The sequence below is a fragment of the Oryctolagus cuniculus genome, chromosome 5 (genome assembly GCF_051225735.1).
Source record: "Oryctolagus cuniculus isolate XC-2025 breed Fujian yellow rabbit chromosome 5, ASM5122573v1, whole genome shotgun sequence".
Classification (NCBI taxonomy): domain Eukaryota; kingdom Metazoa; phylum Chordata; class Mammalia; order Lagomorpha; family Leporidae; genus Oryctolagus; species Oryctolagus cuniculus.
Genome location: NC_142871.1, coordinates 9,153,724 through 9,172,383, shown reverse-complemented (window position 1 = coordinate 9,172,383; position 18,660 = coordinate 9,153,724). Strand labels below are relative to the sequence as shown.

The following is an 18,660-nucleotide window of genomic DNA, read 5'->3' as shown; positions in this document are numbered from 1 at the left end:
AGGCACTAGTGAAGCCCTGGCACTTTCTTTTTTTTTTTTTTTAAGATTTATTTATTTATTTGAAAGTCAGAGTTACACAGAAAGAGGAGAGACAGAGAGAGAGAGAGAAAGAGGGAGGGAGGAAGAAAGGAAGGGAGGGAGGGAGGGAGGGAGAGAGGTCTTCCATCTGCTGCAACGGCCAGAGCTGTGCCAATCTGAAGCCAGGAGCTAGGAGCTTCTTCCAGGTCTCCTACATGAGTGCAGGGGCCTAAGGACTTGGGCCATCTTCTACTGCTTTCCCAGGCCACAGCAGAGAGCTGGATTGGAAGAGGAGCAGTAGGGACTAGATAGAACCGGCGCCCATATGGGATGCCGGTGCCGCAGGCAGAGGATTAACCTGCGCCACGGCACCGGCCCCCATACTGGGTTTTGAAGACTAGTGTGAAAAACATGTAAATGCCTCAGTAATCATTTTTAGATAGACACATGCTGATGACAGTACTTTGAATTCATAAGATAGTGATGAAAATTAGTGCCATCTATTTCTCAGTGTAGCTGCTGGAGCGTTTTCTTTCTTCCTTTCTTTTTAAAGATTTATTTATTTGAAAGTGAAAATTAGAGACAGGGAGAGACAGAGAGAGATCTTCCATCTCCTGGTTCACGCCCAAATGGCTGCAACAGCCAGGGCTGGCCAGGCCAAAGCCAGGAGCCTGGATCTCCAGCCTGGTCTCCCATGTGGGTGGCAGGGACTCAAGTATTTGTGTGACCCTCTGCTGCTTTCCCAGGTGCATTAGCAGGGAGCCGGATGGAAGTGGAGCAGCCAGGACTGGACCTGGTGCTCCTGTGGGGTGCTGGTGTTGCAGGGGTGACCCAACCCACTGCGCCACAATGCCGGCCCCTGGAGTATTTTCAAGTTCAAGTACATATTTTGCTCACATTACATTTCTGCTGGACAGTGTTGGTCTGGACTCTATTTTGTGCACCAAGTAATGCCCAGAGCAGGAGCTCTTTTCTCTGAATTCTCTGGGGGCAGCATCCAAAAATGTTGTGGGCACGTCCCTCTGCACTTCCTGCAAAGAATGTTCCAGTTTTCACCCAGTTCTCCAACAGGTCTGTGACAGCCCCAAACAGGTGCATGTCGTGGCCTCTGGCAGGCTTTTCTGAGACTCATCCAAAAGTTTGCCCCCTCCGCAGGTGACGGGAAGACTCGCAGTCTGAGCCCTGCGAGGTTGACCTGGGAGAATGAGGCCAACGGGCACTTTTCCCCTGAACTTGTCAGCGTTTCTGCCAGAGTGCACCTGGCAGGCCTTCAAGGTCCAGAATCACTCCTTTGTAGGCAAGTAGTCGGGCGAGGGCGCCCCCTCTGTAGTCCCTAGGGTCCCGTCCAGCCTGCCCTATCCTGCCCTGACCCCACTGCCTCTCCCTTCCCCCCTTGCTCCCTCCACTCAGCCGGGACATAGCAGACCTGACCAAGCCACTCCCATGAGGGCTTAGCTCCAAGGTCACCTTGCAGGGGAGGAGCCCCTGTCCTGTTCTCTATCTTGGCTCTGTGTTTATCCCCATTCTTATCACCGTCTCCACTGTGTAATTGGCTTATCTGTTGATAAGCCCCTCCCCACTGGAATGCAGTCCCTGGTGCCTTGAGCAGTGACTGACACTTACATGGCCGGCAGTGAAGACTCCTGGGATGGCTGGGTCATCCCTGCCCGGGAAGGTCTTGCTTTGCTGGGTGCTATTTCCCACTTCCCAGCAGAGGGGCCTGGGCTGCTCGGGGTCAAGGACTTGCTGAGGTCATCTGGGACCACAGCTCTCTGACTCGAGCCAGGGGCCCTGGGCCTCACTGCCCACAGTGTGCGTTGACCAATGAGTGGCTTCCCTGACTCACACCCCTCTCCCAGCGTCACCCACTTGGTGCTGCTCCAAACCTCAGACGCCGTCAGGAGTTAGGGGCCAGGGTGCAGGGGAAGGGGGCTGCAAGCGCTCCTCTGTCCGTCTCTGCTTCTAAGCGCTGTCCCTGTCCATCTCAGCGCCCACTGGTCTCATCTGTTCTTCCGAAGTTCTCTCTGACCTGTGCCCTTAAACCTTACATCATCACGAGATTGAGCTGATGTGCACTTAACTGTGTCTTGTTCCACGTAGACCGAAGCCTGGAAACCAGAGTCCCAGAAGGCGGGTAACTGGTTATTGTTTCTGGTTCTGAATGCCGCCTTCCCTGTGAGATGTATTTACACTCTGAGTCGGGCTGGAAAAGCTTACTAAATCTCCACTTATTACAAAAGTATAAACGGGCAATAAACATGGAAGCTGTTCAACCTCCCACGTGCTCATCAGAGCAAAATCAAAGCACGTGCTGTTTTGGGCCTACTTCAGTGAGCGTAGAAGTGGTCTCGCTCCGGGCTGGCAGGGGTGCAGGGCTGCAGGTGCGCTTAGGAGGTGCTGGGACGTTGCCACGTCTGTGAGGGCAGTTAGCAAAATACCGCAAAAGCCTTTGAAAGGCCTCTTCTCTTAAACCCAACAAGTTCAGCTACAGGAAACACTCATACTCTTAAAAAATTATCAGGAGCGGTTGGCGCTGTGGCACAGTGGGTTAAAGCCCCAGCCTGCAGTGCTGGCATCCCATATGGGTGCTGGTTCAAGTCCCGGCTGCTCCACTTCCCATCCAGCTCCCTACCAAAGCACCTGGGAAAGCAGTAGAAGATGGCCCAAGTCCTTGGGCCCCTGCACCCATGTGGGAGACCCGGAAGAAGCTCCTGGCTCCTGGCTTTGGATCAGCTCAGCTCCGGCAATTGCAGCCAATTGGGGAGTGAACCAGCAGATGGAAGACCTCTCTCTCTCTCTGTGTCTCTACCTCTCTCTATAACTTTGTCTTTCAAATAAGTAAAATAAATCTTTTTAAAAAAATTATCAGGAATGCTACTCAAAATGGATATACACAGCTGTCCAGTACAGTGTTGTTTATAAAATTTTGAAAAAAATTGGCAATAACCAAGATGTCGACAGAAAGTAAGGTACGGAGAATACACATGCACAGTGTGATTCTAGTTATATAAATTTCAAAAGCAGACAAAACTAACCAGTATCTTGTGTGGGAGCAGACATACTCACGTGCTACAACTCCTCAAACTGCATCTGCTCAGAGACCTGAATGGGAGGGGGTTGGTAAGACAGGGCTCTGACACAGCGGGCTAAAGCCCTGGTCTGCAGTGCCGGCGTTCCATATGGGCACCTGTTTGAGTCCCGGCTGCTCCACTTCTGATCCAGCTCCCTGCTGTGGCCTGGGAAGGCAGCTGAAGGTGGCCCAAGTGCTTGGGCCCTTGTACCCACGTGGGAGACCTGGGAGAAGCTCCTGGCTTCAGATCAGCCCAGCTCTGGCCATTGTGGCCATTAGGAGTGTGAACCAGCAGATGGAAGACTTCTCCCTCTCTCTCTCTCTCTGCCTCTGCCTGTCTGTAACTCTGCCTTTCAAATAAATAAATAAGTCTTTAAAAAAGAAAAGAAAAGAAAACCGCTCTGAAAGCCCACAGCACTAAGCACTTGGAGCAGAAAGGCTGTCCCCCGCCCCTCCCCCCCCCCCCCCGCCGTCGCCCCCCACTTTGCAGTAATGTCCTGGCAACCAAGACTCGTTTATTTTTCCACACGTGGGCAGTTCACATCATTTGTGGAAAAGTGGGTTTAGAAGGTAGCTTTCTTTTGCTGCAAAACCATCTTGAGGTCTGTGCATGGTTTTTCCTTTTTCTTTTTGTAAAGATTTATTTTATTTATTTGAAAGGCAGAGTTAGAGAATCTTCTATCCGCTGATTCACTCCCCAAATAGCCACACCGTCCGAGGTTGGGTCATGCCAGCGCCAGGAGCTTCTTCTGAGTCTCCTACATGGGTGCAGGGGCCCAGCCACTTGGGCCATGCTCCACTGCTTTCCCAGGCCATTAGCAGGGAACTGGGTCATAAGTGGAGTAGTGGGGACTTGAACCAGTGACCTGATGGAATACCAGCGCTGCAGACCACAGCTTTACCTGCTACAGCACAGTGCCTGCCCCTGGTTGCATTCCCATGAAGGTTTTGAAGACCTCCCCCCACCCCGAACAGTGGGCAGAGAAAGTCCGTGGTAAAACATCCCCTGCCTGCCCTGGGTGGTCTCCTCCACTCTGGTGCACCCTGGCTTTCCTCCAGTGCCAGCAGCTCTGCCAGAGGCCAGGCTGAGTCCCTGGTGGCTGTCCCCAGGCTGCCTGGCAGCTGGGTTCTGGCTCCGGGGAACGCAGAACCGCAAGTGCTGCAGGGCGCCGGGGTAGAGTCCCAGTCAGCTGAGAAGGAACATGGGCGACCAAAGCAGGAGCCGAGCTCTCCTTGGCCCTCCGAGGGGATCCTCCCAGGCTGCCGAGTACACAGTCACTGCCCTGCGTTCAGGCCCGATGACCCAGGAGCACAGGCCCGCGTCCAGCGCTCTCCATGTCTGCCTCGGCTTGCCTTCACCGCTGTCTGTCCACTTGGAGAATGAGAGTGAGTCATCCCTGTGCTTCCTGGATGCTGTCCTGCTCCGGGCCCAGGCTGCATGGGCCCAGCTGGACGCCTTCTTCGTACCTGCCCCTAACAAGCATGCCTGAGGAGCGAGGCCCACTCACACACTGGGGCTCCACGCTGCCCGGCCGTGTCGCCGCCGTCTCCACTCGCACCTGCTACTGTCCGGCACTTCTGTTGGGTTTTTTTTTGGTCGACTCCATCGTGTTCCCCCACAATAACCGTTTCACACCTTTTCCAGTCTTTCTGTGACCACTCTCGCTTCCCACTGTTCTAAGGAGAAAAGATATGAGCGAGTCGGCTGTGCGTTCCCTCACCCCCACTACCCAGCCTGTTCTGCTCCCCCCGCGGCGGGGCCGCCGTCCGGGCCTGCCTGCTCTGCACTTGATACCCTGCTCCTCTTGGCTCTTGCACACCTACCCCCCCTGGACCCTGCCCACGGGCCCTCGCCACATCCCCGTCTCTCCCAAAAATGAAACGGAGCACACGCAAGCGACTTCCAGCTCCCTCCAGCCACCATTTTTCCATCCCCTGCTCAGAGTTGTGACTTCTGCTCGTGCTGACACGGCAGCCCGTCCACCGGTGATCTGCCTGTGGGCGCATCCGCTGGCTCTCCCACCTCCGTCCTCCCAGCTGCTCGTTCCGCAGCCTCAGTGCTGTGGCTTGCAGACACGGTGCTATCCTTGTGTCTGTCCCCGCTTCTCTGGCCGGAGCTCTTGTGTTGGTGAGATCGGTGTCTCCCATCAGGCTGTGTGTGTGCGTGGGAGACTCTGAGAGCAGGGACTGTGTGGGCCTCTGCTCGCCACGGTCTCTCTCCAGCGTCCAGCTCAGTGCCTGGCTCGTGCCAAGTCCTCAGGAAAAATCACTTCTCGGCCTCTTGGCTAAGATCAAGTGTAGGGATACAGGACACACTTGAAGGTCTTTCTATTAACATGTGCCCTGTGTAAAAATTATGGCACGGTGAATTGTGCTGCCTGTACTTACAGGAGCAGTAGAATGAAGTTAGAGACTCCTAACCCTCGGTAACCTCACTTGAGGGACTCGGCCAGGGGCCGGTGTTGTGGCTCTGCGGGCTAAACTGCTACCTGCAATGCTGGCATCCCATATGAATGCTGGTTTGAGTCCTGGATGCTCCACTTCTGATCCAGCTCCCTGCCAATGCACCTGGGAAAGCAGTGGGAGACGGTCGGAGTGCTTGGGCCCCAGTACCTCTGTGGGAGACCTGGAAGGAGTTCCAGGCTCCTGGCTTCAGCCTGGCCCAGGCCTGGCCATCATGGCCATTTTGGGGAGTGAACCAGCAGATGGGAGATCTCTCTGTCTCTGTGACTCTGGCTTTCAAATGAGTAACTAGAAGGACTTGACCCACTGGGTAATCTGTGTAGTGGGGATGACAGGGTTAGCCTGGTCTCCCCGCAGAGGTGTGTAACTCAGTGCCCCTGTGCAAATGGTAGTGCAGCCACCATTGGTTCATCTTCCCATGGACCGTGTGCGACGCCCAGGGCTTCTCATACAGTAGTGTAGGCAATCACATAACAACTCAGACTCGCCTTATGTCCTTGCTTATGGCTAGTGTTTGTAAGAGAATCCTTGATCTGCATTGATCATGGGAATATTTATTTTTTAAGATTTATTTTACTTATTTGAAAGAGTTACAGAGAGAGGTAGAGACAAAGAGAGAGAGAGAGGTCTTCCCTCCGCTGGTTCACTCCCCAGATGGCTGCAATGGCCAGAGCTGCACCAATCCGAAGCCAGGAGCCAGGAGCTTCCTCCAGGTCTCCCATGTGGGTGCAGGGGCCCAAGGAGTTGGGCCATCTTTCACTGCTTTCCCAGGCCATAGCAGAGAGCCGGATTGGAAGTGGAGCAGCCAGGTCTCAAACCAGCGCCCGTATAGGATGCCAGCACTGCAGGCGGCTGCTTTACCTACCCACTGTGCCACAGCGCCAGCCCCCCCCCCCCTTTTTTTTTCCTAAGATTTATTTTATTTGGAAGAGTTACAGGGAGAGGTAGAGAGGGAGAGAGAGGTCTTCCATTCGCTGGTTCACTCCCCAGACGGCTGCAATGGCCGAAGCTGGGCTGACCTTAGTCCTAGAGAGAAGGCCTTTGAGGGGACCTCACTGGAGGTCTACGCGCTTACCAAGCCCCTTCTCCATGGATCGCCTGAGACTCGGGGTGGGGGGGGGCGGCGTCCGTGTGGCTCCCACTTCAGTGTGTTTCCCCTTGTTCCCGGGAGCTCAGGTCCTTGGTTCTGCATGCCTCCATAGCCTTGGGTGCTAGTTTCACCCCCTTCCCCTGTCACACTGCTAAAAATTTTGCTCAGCTTCTGCTTCTCCAGGCAGTGTCTCTTAGGCTTCTTGGTCTTCCAGCCTGAGCTGCTTAGATGTGAACGACGCTCAGACTCAGGCTTGCCTCGTGTGCTGCGCTCCACCCCGGGCATCCTGGCTGTTGGTGGCTCCACAGTGTCTTGAGCCTGGCTGTTTAGTTCGGCTTTCTAACTGTCCTTGGCAGGAAAGCTGGGGTAGTACAGTGTGTCCCGCACAGCCGGCTGTGATCCCCTGGCGATGAGAACCTTTTAGCTCCTCCACGTGTCCCCGTGGTTCTTGTCCCAAGCAGCCTGCGTGTTTCCCCCACCTCCCCTACCCACTCCCTTCCATGGCCACTTTCTGCACCTGACTTGTTCATGCTGTCTCTCCATCCCAAGTACTTCTGAGCATGTAAAAATCTAAAATGTCTGCGTTTTTACAAATGTACATTTTTTCAGAGCCAGCGGCTGGGTGTGGAGAAGCTGTTTGTATTCCTGGCATTGTTAACTCAGGTTCTGATCCCTTCGATGAGTGGTCGGTTTGGTTTGGTTTCTCTCTGTCTCTCTGGTGGTTCTGCCTCTCTGCTCTTAGTTTCTTCCTGGGATGCTGCTTAGCTTGGAGGAACCAGTTAGGAATTGGGCGTGAATACTGGTCAGGCTTCTCTGTTTCGGTAAAGTCAGATCCCAAGTCCAGCCTCTGTTCTCACCTCCGGCTCCATCACCTCCCCCACTCTAGGTTTTCTCTGCTGACCCATCTTCCAGTTCCCAGTCCTCCTCTCAGGAACGTCTGATCCTACATTAAATTAATTTGTGGAGTCACCTTACCTTGTAGGCTTACTTTTCACTTGATTCTGTTTTTCTGGATTTAAGTCCCTAAGGAAGTTCTCCATGTCCTCATCTGTTTCCTTGACCTTGTTAATCACAGTTACGAGACTGTCACATGCAAATAGCGGCAGTTTTTCAAGCAAATTGAGTAGTGGTAAGGCAGTTAACCCTCCAGGCACAAGCATGCTGTACTGCTCATCTGTGTCGTCTAAGCTTGGATTGCCCTAACTTATGGTGGTAGCATTGTGTTTTATTTTGTGCGCCCACACAAATTTAGAGACAATTTACTGTGACCATTGACTGCACACTTTAGCATACCTCCTCCCATCTGCCCCTCACCCTAACCGAGGAGGCTGACAGCTTGGGGAGTAGCAGAGCCGGCGCTGGAGTTGGGTGTATCTGAGCCCCAGGCACAGCCACTTCGCCCACACCATGCTGATGCTACCTCACTGTTCCATCTGCCCTCCCGAGAGCTATCTTTGCAGAATGGCACGGGAGATAGTCCACTGCATCCCAAGATATCCGTGTAAGAATGAGATCGTGTGATTTTTATTGCTATGCAGAGGCCATGCCTGGGCAACACAGGCCCGTCTGAGAATTCTGTATCTTCTCAGGGCAGAACACGTGGCCACTGACTTTGGCAAAGTACAAGCTGGTGCATGATTAACTTCACATGAGGCAGGGTGTGTGTTGTGTGTGAATTCTGATTTATTTGATATCTTGGAACCAGAACTGCAAAAAACAGTTGACAGTGAAATAATGTATTGTATCTGTCGTTCTTGATTTCAGGAGAGTTTAAGTAGCATTAATAGCACATGTACCGAGCTGGGTAATTTTGACAACGCCAATGTCACAGGAGAAATAGAATTTGCCATTCGGTATTGCTCCAACACCCACTCTTTAGAAATATACATCAAGGCCTGTAAGAACCTTGCCTACGGAGATGAAAAGAAGAAAAAGTGCAATCCGTAAGTGTTCTACGTTTTAACAGACGGTAGACGTGTTCATTCTAAAATGTATGTGGAAACATGAAAGTCCGCGGAAAACCAAGCCATCGTGCAGTGATTCAGGCCACTCTGCAGGTGTGGGGCAGACAGGCGGCCAGGGCGGGGTCAGGAGCCTGGATGAACTCCGGAGTTTCCACTGGAGCGCTCAAGGCCCAGCACCAGGCCGCTCTGGCAGACTGGGCGGCTTGCCGACAGCAGGCACTTATGTCTCCTGGCTCTGGGGGCGGGGAGGTGCGAGGCCGAGGTGCCAGCCAGTTTGGGGGGTGCTCAGAGCTGGCTGTCTTCTTGTGTCTGCACATGCTTGAGGGAGGCAACTCAGCACCTGGGCCTCTTTTATGTTAGAAAAATATATAGAGAGAGAAGTGGAGGAAGGAGGAAGAGGAGAGAGGAAGAGATTAAAATGAGTTCTTTAGGCCGGCGCCACGGCTCACTAGGCTAATCCTCCGCCTAGCGGCGCCGGCACACCGGGTTCTAGTCCCAGTCGGGGCGCCGGATGCTGTCCCGGTTGCCCCTCTTCCAGGCCAGCCCTCTGCTGTGGCCAGGGAGTGCAGTGGAGGATGGCCCAGGTGCTTGGGCCCTGCACCCCATGGGAGACCAGGAAAAGCACCTGGCTCCTGCCATCGGATCAGCGCGGTGCGCCGGCCGCAGCGCGCCGGCCGCGGCGGCCATTGGAGGGTGAACCAACGGCAAAGGAAGACCTTTCTCTCTATCTCTCTCTCTCACTGTCCACTCTGCCTGTCAAAAAAAAAAAAAAAAAAAAAAATGAGTTCTTTAACCTGTCCCTTAACACGCCCTCAAAGGGGCCGGCACTGTGGAGGAGTAGGTAAAGCTGCCACCTATAGTGCTGGCATCCCTTGGGGTGCTGGTTCAATTCCCAGCTGCTCTATTTCTGGTCCAGCTCTCTGCTGTGGCCTGGAAAAGCAGTAGAAGATGGCCCAAGTGCTTGGGCCCCTGCACCTGTGTGGGAGACCTGGAAGAAGCTCCTGGCTTTGGATCTGCCCAGCTCTGGCTGTTGCAGCCATCTGGGGAGTGAACCAGTGGGTGGACGATATCTCTCTCTCTCTCTCTTTTTCTCTGTGCCTCTGCCTCTCTGTAACTCTTTCCTTCAAATAAATAAATAAATCTTTTAAAAAAATGCTCTAAAAGGAAAAACATCAGTCTCTGGCTGCTGGCTTCAGCCTGGCCCAGATACAGTTGTTGCAGGCATTTGGGAAATGAACCAGAAGATGAAAGATCTTTTTCTCTCTTAACTTCTCTCTTCTGCTCTCCTGTTTAAATGAAAAAATTAAAAATAAATCAGGGGGGCATTTTCAAAATGCACGCATGGTTTTTTATACTATGTATTTGCCTTGAACTTTTTGAGGTACCCTCAAAAAGGGAATATCACATATTTGTGTCCCAATTTGTATCCCAATACATTTAGCAATTTAGATGAAATAAACACATCTCTTAAAAGATACGTGGGCCATCTTCTTCTGCTTTCCCAGGCACATTAGCAGGGAGCTGGATTGGAAATGGAGCAGCTGGGACTCGAACCCATGAGTTTGTGGGATGCTGGCCCTGCAGGCAGCAGCTTAACTCGCTATACCACATTGCTGACCCCTGAATTTTTTTCTTAAAAAGGTTTACTTATTTATTATGTGAAAGGTAGAATAACTGAGAGAGGGAGAAGGAGAGAGGTCAGCCTTCCACCCACTGGTTCACTCCCCAGATGGCCGCAAGCCAGGAGCCTGGAACTCCACCTGGGTTCCCTATGTGGGTGGCAGAGGCCTAAATACTTGGGCCACCCTCCACTGCTTTCCCAGGTGCATTAGCAGGGAGCCGGATCGGAAGTGGAGCAGCCGGGACTCAAACCAGCGCTTGGATGGGATGAGCATTCTAAGTGGTGGCTTTTCAGGTTAGGGAGGCTTGAACTGTAGCAAAAACGAAGACAAGTGTCCATCAAGAGGAGAAGTGGATTATGGGATATTCACACCATGGAGACCTGAGGGGATGTGAGTGAGTGAGCTGCGGCTGCACACAACAGCGCAGACAGACCCCCGACCTCGCACTGCGTGAGCACAGCGCATCTCAGCAGAATGAGCACAGAGCGCGTCGGCTTATGCGAGAGCTTGAGACAGACGGCGGGGCACGGTCCACTGTTTGGGGAGACACGTTGTGTGGTGAAATGGGGACGATAACGGTGAAGCTGAGTTTGGCGACCACCTGGGCAGGAGCAGGCCTGGGAGGGGAGGTCACTGCCAATGTCATCTCCCAAGCCAGGGGACAGGTGCGTGGGCCAGGATTTTATTGTCACGCTTCGTGCTGTCTCTCAAATATTTTTTAAGAGTTAGTGGAAGAATGCATTTAAAAGCTCGTTTTGGTACAAAAGACCTTCTAAATCTGTGCACAGTTTTTCCATAATAGGCATTTTGTAGGAACTTCTGGATAACCACTTGTAGATGCCAGGAGTTGGGTGTGAGAAGGTAGGGAGAGCGTCCCACCTTCAGGAATATTCTAGAAGATTATGGAGCCAACATCGGGCCCAAGACTGTGAATCAGAAGCTGCACACGTGGCACTAACGGTGCTGGTGTCAGTCACGGTGGCCCAGCAGGAAGCCGAGGAAGGGCGGTGCTGGGTGTGGGTTCTCGTCCTCCTGACGCCGGTTGCCCCCTGCCAGGCTCTCACTTTGTCCTTTCTGCCCTTGGCTACCAGGTATGTGAAGACCTACCTGCTGCCCGACAGATCCTCCCAGGGGAAACGCAAGACTGGGGTCCAGAAGAACACGCTGCACCCCACCTTCCAGGAGACCTTGAAGGTACTTGCTGGACACAGGCTCACGTGCCGAGCGCGCTCCATGCCAGGCTGGGCATGGGGGTCAGTCTGGCAGGTGGTTCTTCCCCGCTCGCGAGTCAGTTCTCCATAAGCACGGCACCTGTGCGTTTCTCCGTGGCTCTGTCAATCGTTGGCAGAACACAGGCCTCGGCCTTTGTCCGGGAAAAGTGCAGCGTCCGCCACACTTGGGAATGGTTTCTGATTAATGATTTCTGAGAAAACGGTGCGGAGGCAGCGGGCTGCCTCTCGGTGTCGGGTTAACAGCAGGGCACAGGGTGAGTTCGAGAATCAGCCCGTCTTGTCAGAGTTTCATGACTGTTGGAGGAGCGTTTTCCTGTGGGCCTGCTGAAAATCCGAGTCACTGTCCCTGACAAACGTGGGTTTCTTCTTTTATGAAAAAAAAAAAAACAAAAACACAGTGTCTTTTCTGGGGCAGAAAGCCACGTGCGTGGGAACCGTTTGGGTCTCCAGCTTCCTGGACGCTGTTGCAGCAAAGCGTCCCAGACGAGTGCCGTCAGGGCCTGCAGGGCCCCGGGTGCAGCTGGGAAAAGCGCACGGCTCCCTGCGGCAGGTGCACTTTGTGGTGAAAACCTGGGGAAGTAACCCAAAGTCGCAGGTTACCCACGCTGAACCTGCGACGGCTGCTGGGGCTCGGGGGCTGTCGGCAGGGAGAAGCCAGTGTCTGCGGATGGGTTGGGGCTGGACGTTGGGGGTAGGGGATCATCGTAGGACTTGGAGGTGCTAACACCCGTTCAAGAATGGAAACCGGCCCTAAGATCTTTTCTGCCCGCAGCTTGTTACTGGTTAACCTCGCCCATCTCTCACCTCTGCCCTCTGTCTCAGAACTCTCCTCTTATCATTGCTAAGAAACAGGACTTAAGGTTTAGGACAGAGAGGGGGCCTCACGCTCTGATTTCGGTGGGGAGCCGGAGCTGGCTGTGTGTTTTGGGAGCTGGTGGGGGCAGCCCTGCTGGGAGGGGCGCTGGCCTGGGGACGGACACGAGTCGGGCAGGGCAGGCAGCCGTCTCTCCTGCTTGCTTCCTCGGCAAGGAGGGCCCTTTGTTAATTGCCGACCTGGGGCCATTGGGTGGCTGGCACAGAGCCCTGTGTCCACTCAGTACTAACAGCCACAGTGTCTGGGCTGCAGCGCTGAGGGTGCCGTGCACACCCTGCGGGAGGCACTAGGACCTCAGTCCCCACCAGGGGAAGCTGACACTCAGTACTCAGAGGCACAGCGCAAAGCCCGGATGCACTGGCAGCCCTTCTCAAAGTTAATCTCGTGGGAGTTCCCTGTGGATTGTGTAAAAGCCAAATTCTGCCCCAGCAGACGTGGGCGGGGCCCAAGACGCGGCCCCTCCAAGGAGCTTTGGGCACTGAGAGCTTTGCTCACTTGCTGCTGAGAGAAGTTTAAAAAACCGAGGGGGCTTCCAAAAGTTCACGGAATGGAGGGGAAAGATAGGTTTATTAGGGTGCAGGTTTTTTTTTTTTTTTAAATCTATACATGTGAGGGGCCTCCAAAGACTCATAGAAAATGTGTGTTATGAAAAATGCAGGCACGGATTTCAAAATTTCTTTGCAGAAACTTATCTTCCAGTTCTGCTTTGCTCCGAGGTCTTCGAAGTGGCCTCACGTATTCTGACATCTAAAATCTGTCACTGTCAGTTTAATTATGGTATTCTGTGTATAAATAGGGATTCATGAAATGCGCTCACCGTAAGGGCTGACTGTTTCTTAGATATTTAATTGTACAGTGTGAGTCTCAAATCCCTGAATGTTTTTGTGGTTTCATTCACATCGTGAGCAGTCTGCAGTCGTGGGAAGCGTTCCAGATAGGTTTCGAGGAATCAGTGTCTCTGTTTGGAACTCAGGATAGCCCGGCAGGGCCACCTCATCCTTACTAGGCATGGGCGTGAGCTGGGCGAGCTGCGAGGACGCAACAGCCTCACGGGGTCTAGTGTTGCTTTTCCTTTTTTTTTTTCCCCTTAGGATTTTTATTTGCTTATTTCAAAGTCAGGGTTACGGGGGCCAGCGCTGTGGCTCACTAGGTTAATCCTCCGCCTGTGGTGCAGGCATCCCACATGGGCACCGGGTTCTAGTCCTGGCTGCTCCTCTTCCAATCCAGCTCTCTGCTGTGGCCCGGGAGGGCAGTGGAGGATGGCCCAAGTGCTTGGGCCCTGCACCCACATGGGAAACCGGGAGGAGGCACCTGGCTCCTGGCTTCGGATCGGTGCAGTGCCAGCCGTTTGCAGCCATCTGGGGAGTGAACCAGCGGAAGGAAGACCTTTCTCTCTGTCTCTGTCTGTAACTCTTCCCGTCAAATAAATAAATAAAAAAGAAATATAAAAAAAGTCAGAGTTATAGACAGAAGGGGAGAGACAGAGATCTTCATCTGCTGGTTCACTCCCAAGCAGAAGTCCTGAGCCAGGAGCTTCCTCTGAGTCTCCCATGGGTGGCAGGGGCCTGAGGACTTGGGCCATCTGCTGCTGCTTTCCCAGGCACGTCAGCAGGGGGCTGGATCAGAAGTGGAGCAGTCGGGACAGGAAGTGGTGCACCCATATGGGATGCCGGTGCTGCAGGCGGCAGCTTTACCAGCTATGCCACCCCTCTGGCCCCTGCAGTATTATTTCAGATGCTTCTTGGTTGGGCCTCCAGGAGGCTTCCACAGCCTGGGGCATCCCTGGAGTCCGAGTGGGTGGGGTGGGAGGTGAGGATCTGGAAGCCCAACCCCCAGAGCGCCCTGGGAAGCATTGTCACTGGGGTCAGGGATGACAGAGGCTGGGGCGCCCCATGAGAAGGCTGGCCAGGGACGGCTCCCGCTGCTCGTCTCTCTTGGGCAAACACGCGGGGTCAGTGCTCATGTCTTGCGTGTAGAAAGTGGAAGTCCTGTTTCAGGATTCTAGGGCAGCCCTGGCCGATCCAAGTTCAGGTGCAGGTCTGGCAGAGCTTGTGGCTTGACTTCCGGGAGCCTTGGGCTGGATGAGCTCTCTCACCTTTGTCTCGTTCTTAGAAAAGCAGAAGGGGGGTCGAGGGAGGGAGGGGGCTCTCTGGCTGCCAGGGCCATCTCAGCCTGTTCCCAGGCAGAGCACCAGGGGCCCGGGAGCTCTTAGGTAGAGAAAGATGCCCCCCGCGCCTGGTCCAAGCAGCTTCACTTCCCTACCACCACTACCCCGGGACGCTGGCAGCAGCCAGGGGTGGGGGCTCAGCTTGTGGGGGGCCCTGGAGCCCTGCTGACCACCCCGACTTTGCCCCTGCAGTACCAGGTGGACCCTGCCCAGCTAGCGACGCGGCGGCTGCAGGTCTCCGTGTGGCACCTGGGCACGCTGGCCCGGAGGGCGTTTCTCGGAGAAGTGGTCATTCCGCTGGCCACGTGGGACTTCGAGGACGGTGCAGCGCAGTCTTCCCACTGGTACCCGCTCCGGGCCAAGGTGACGTTTGGGACAGAGCTCTCTCCTCATCAGCAGAACTCCACTGCGGTCAGCTCAGACAGGGCCAGGGACACCTCTGTCTCCAGCCCCTGGCACAGGCCTGGCACCAGACAGGTGTTGCCCAGAGCAGAGGGCACCAGGCCAGGAGGCTCCCCTCCCAGTGCTGGCCTGGGCGGTGCTCACTCACGGGCTGCCCGGAGCTCCCACGGAGGGGCCGGGGACTGGCGCTGTTCGGGGAGCTGAGGGTGGAAGCTGTGTCATCTCACCTGGCACCCAAGGGCCAAGGAGGGCTGCCCTGAAACGGAGCTGGGTGGTCAGGGAGCGTTTACCACCAGAGGAGCCCGGAAGGTGTGTGGGGCAGTGAGTGGCCGGGAATCCTGCCTCTGAGTTCTGCCTCTTGTCCCCAGGCAGAAAAACCTGAAGATGTCTGTCCTCAGAATAATGGAGAACTTGCAGTCCGGGCCAAACTGGTCCTGCCTGCAGGGCCCAGAGCGCCCCAGGGGGCTCCAGACGGTAGGTGACCCTCATTCCTGGACATTCCCGTGTCAAAGGCCCCAGAGCCTGGGCTGAGGCGGGTAGAATGTTCTCCTACACTGGCGCCCCACTGCTCACCCATCCCGCATACCCCAGTGACTGCGAGACCCACGGAGCCCTGAGCCCACTGCCTGGGGGCGGAAAGCAGGCAAGGCCACCTCTCTGTGGTCCCCCAGCTTCCTCCCAGGGCAGACTGGCTGGCCTCTGGTAAGATGGCACTCCTAGGGGTTTGACAGTCAACACTGGCTTCCTTCCAGGGACAGATCAGATGTCACTCAACGGCCAGCTCTGTCTGGTGGTGCTGGGAGCCAGGCATCTACCCGTGCGGTCAGACGGCACCCTGAACGCCTTTGTCAAAGGGTGAGTATTAGGTGCACTCGAACGTTCGCTGCCACGTGGGCACACACTTGGCCTAGAACCTGCAAAGACCACAAAGCGGGAGCCATCTCAAACTTGCTTAGCTTCCCCGTGAAAACCAAACACAATGTACGTGAAAGACCTTGACCGCCAAGACTGAGGCCAGGTTCAGACTGGGCAGCCCTAATCCAAAATCCAAAAACCCAGCGCTCTGAGCGCTGACCAGTGAAGCCACATGTGAATTCCACACTTGACCTCGGGGGTGGGTGGCAGTCAGAACACACGTGTGCTAAATACCACGTCCAAAATGGTCTTCAGCTTACGTGTGTGTGGAACAGGCACCAAGTATGCGCCCACACTTGGGTCCCGTCCCCAGGGAGACGGATGGCTCCCGTTGCATTCTTAGTCACACTACAGAGTGCTGTCTCTCCACAGCACAGCAACCACCACTGGTTCTACAGTGTGCGGCTAAATCCCCGACCACTGCTGCATGGAGCGGTGATGGCTGACTGCGTGCAGACAGAGCCAAGAGTCTGTCCTGAGCCTGCAGCCTGCTAGGAGGCCCTGGGCAAGTGACTCGGGCTTTCTGAGCTCACTCCCAGGATCAGGGTTGCAATGTGGCAGCATGCATCAAGTGCTGGGCCCTGGGTATAGGGACAGCACGATGGAGGCCCACCAAGATGACGAGGGCACATGGCCGCAGAATTCCAACTCAGCCTCCAGGCTGCCTGCAGAGGGCTGCAGAGTTCAGCTCTGAGAAACCTGACACGTCCTAGTGAGAGCGCACGGCCAGGTCCAGTCTGCACAGACATGTCACAGCCAGGTCCAGTCTGCATGGACACGTCCTAGTGAGAGCACGGCCAGGTCCAGTCTGCATGGACACGTCCTAGTGAGAGCACACGGCCAGGTCCAGTCTGCATAGACACGTCATGGCCAGGTCCAGTCTGCATGGACACATCACGGCCAGGTCCAGTCTGCACGGACACATCATGGCCAGGTCCAGTCTGCATGGACACGTCCTAGTGAGAGCACAGCCAGGTCCAGTCTGCATGGACACGTCCTAGTGAGAGCACACGGCCAGGTCCAGTCTGCATAGACACATCACAGCCAGGTCCCGTCTGCATGGACATGTCATGGCCAGGTCCAGTCTGCATGGACACATCATGGCCAGGTCCAGTCTGCATGGACATGTCCTAGTGAGAACACAGCCAGGTCCAGTCTGCATGGACACGTCCTAGTGAGAGCACACGGCCAGGTCCAGTCTGCATAGACACGTCATGGCCAGGTCCCGTCTGCATGGACATGTCATGGCCAGGTCCAGTCTGCACGGACACATCATGGCCAGGTCCAGTCTGCACGGACACATCATGGCCAGGTCCAGTCTGCATGGACATGTCCTAGTGAGAACACAGCCAGGACCAGTCTGCACAGACACGTCACACCAGGTCCAGTCTGCACGGACACGTCCTAGTGAGAGCACACGGCCAGGTCCAGTCTGCACGGACACGTCACAGCGAGGTCCAGTCTGCATGGACACGTCACAGCCAGGTCCAGTCTGCACGGACACGTCCTAGTGAGAGCATACGGCCAGGTCCAGTCTGCACGGACACGTCACAGCGAGGTCCAGTCTGCATGGACACGTCACAGCCAGGTCCAGTCTGCATGGACACGTCCTAGTGAGAGCACACGGCCAGGTCCAGTCTGCACGGACACATCATGGCCAGGTCCAGTCTGCATGGACATGTCCTAGTGAGAACACAGCCAGGACCAGTCTGCACAGACACGTCACACCAGGTCCAGTCTGCACGGACACGTCCTAGTGAGAGCACACGGCCAGGTCCAGTCTGCATGGACACGTCACGGCCAGGTCCAGTTTGCACGGACACGTCACAGCCAGGTCCAGTCTGCATGGACACGTCCTAGTGAGAGCACATGGCCAGGTCCCGTCTGCATGGACATGTCACTGCCAGGTCCAGTCTGCACGGACACGGCACCTTTCCTAGGGCTTTCGGCCTGCACTGGGGCCCACGTGCCGGGGGAGGGCTGGGGGCAGGGCAGTGACGAGTCTCCGTCTCTCCTTAGCTGCCTCACTCTGCCGGGCCGGCAGAGACTGAGGCTGAAGTCCCCGGTCCTGAGGCAGCAGGCCTGTCCCCAGTGGAAGCACTCCTTTGTGTTCAGGGGCGTGACTGCGTCCCAGCTGAGGCAGTCAAGCTTGGAGCTGACCGTCTGGGACCACGGCGTCTTTGGCATGAGTGACCGCTTGCTGGGAGGAGCCAAGCTTGGTCCAAGTAAGTCCATGAAGACACCTGTTGGGTCCAAGCAGCGTAGCTTACCCTTAGTGGCTGGGGAGAAGGGCTTCCACCAGCAGCCGACTCGAACAGGCTCTCGAAGTGCCCAAGTCGCGTTCTGCCCCAGCTGAGCGCTAATGCAGCCAACTATTCTGACAATTTAAATCAGATTTAGATCTGCTAAGGAGGCACAAGTAACGGGCCTCAAAAATGGGCTCGGGACAGTGTTTGTTTTTGTTTCTGGTGTCAAACTTTGTAAAAGGATTATTTTCTTAAAGGCAAATATCTTCTTAACCCAAATGGTGACTCAGAAGTACTTCCTTAGCAACACCTCTGGGTGCTGCCCACTGGGGGCCTGGCCCCTGTGACAGCCCCAAACACCTGCACAGCATCTCCACACACCCCCAGGACCATGTCTCAAAGCTCACCCCTTTCAGGGAGTAAACCTGGCCCAGGCATGTACCCACTGCCCCATGCGCCCGCCCACTGGCCTTGGTGAACACCAGTCCTGAGCCAGTGCCCTGGCCCAGGCACACACCCACTACCCCGTGCTCACCCACTGGCCTTGGTGAACACTGGTCCCTAAGCCAGTGCCCTGGCCCAGGCACACACCTACTA

General features: G+C 55.2%; 1 protein-coding gene across 15 annotated transcripts in view; it reads left to right on the top strand.

Annotated features, from left to right (window-relative positions):
- Positions 1–18,660, top strand: part of SYTL3 (synaptotagmin like 3) — a 91,008-nt gene that overhangs the window by 71,210 nt on the left and 1,138 nt on the right. For 13 of the 15 annotated variants that reach the window (XM_070073318.2, XM_089333577.1, XM_070073315.2 and 10 more), the window contains 6 exons: positions 8,406–8,584; positions 11,319–11,421; positions 14,693–14,863; positions 15,271–15,376; positions 15,655–15,757; positions 17,837–18,042. In XM_070073318.2, the coding sequence (XP_069929419.2) occupies positions 8,406–8,584; positions 11,319–11,421; positions 14,693–14,863; positions 15,271–15,376; positions 15,655–15,757; positions 17,837–18,042 (868 nt within the window). The remainder of the gene's footprint in view (positions 1–8,405; positions 8,585–11,318; positions 11,422–14,692; positions 14,864–15,270; positions 15,377–15,654; positions 15,758–17,836; positions 18,043–18,660) is intronic. The other 2 variants (XM_089333579.1, XM_089333578.1) reach the window with 1 other exon arrangement.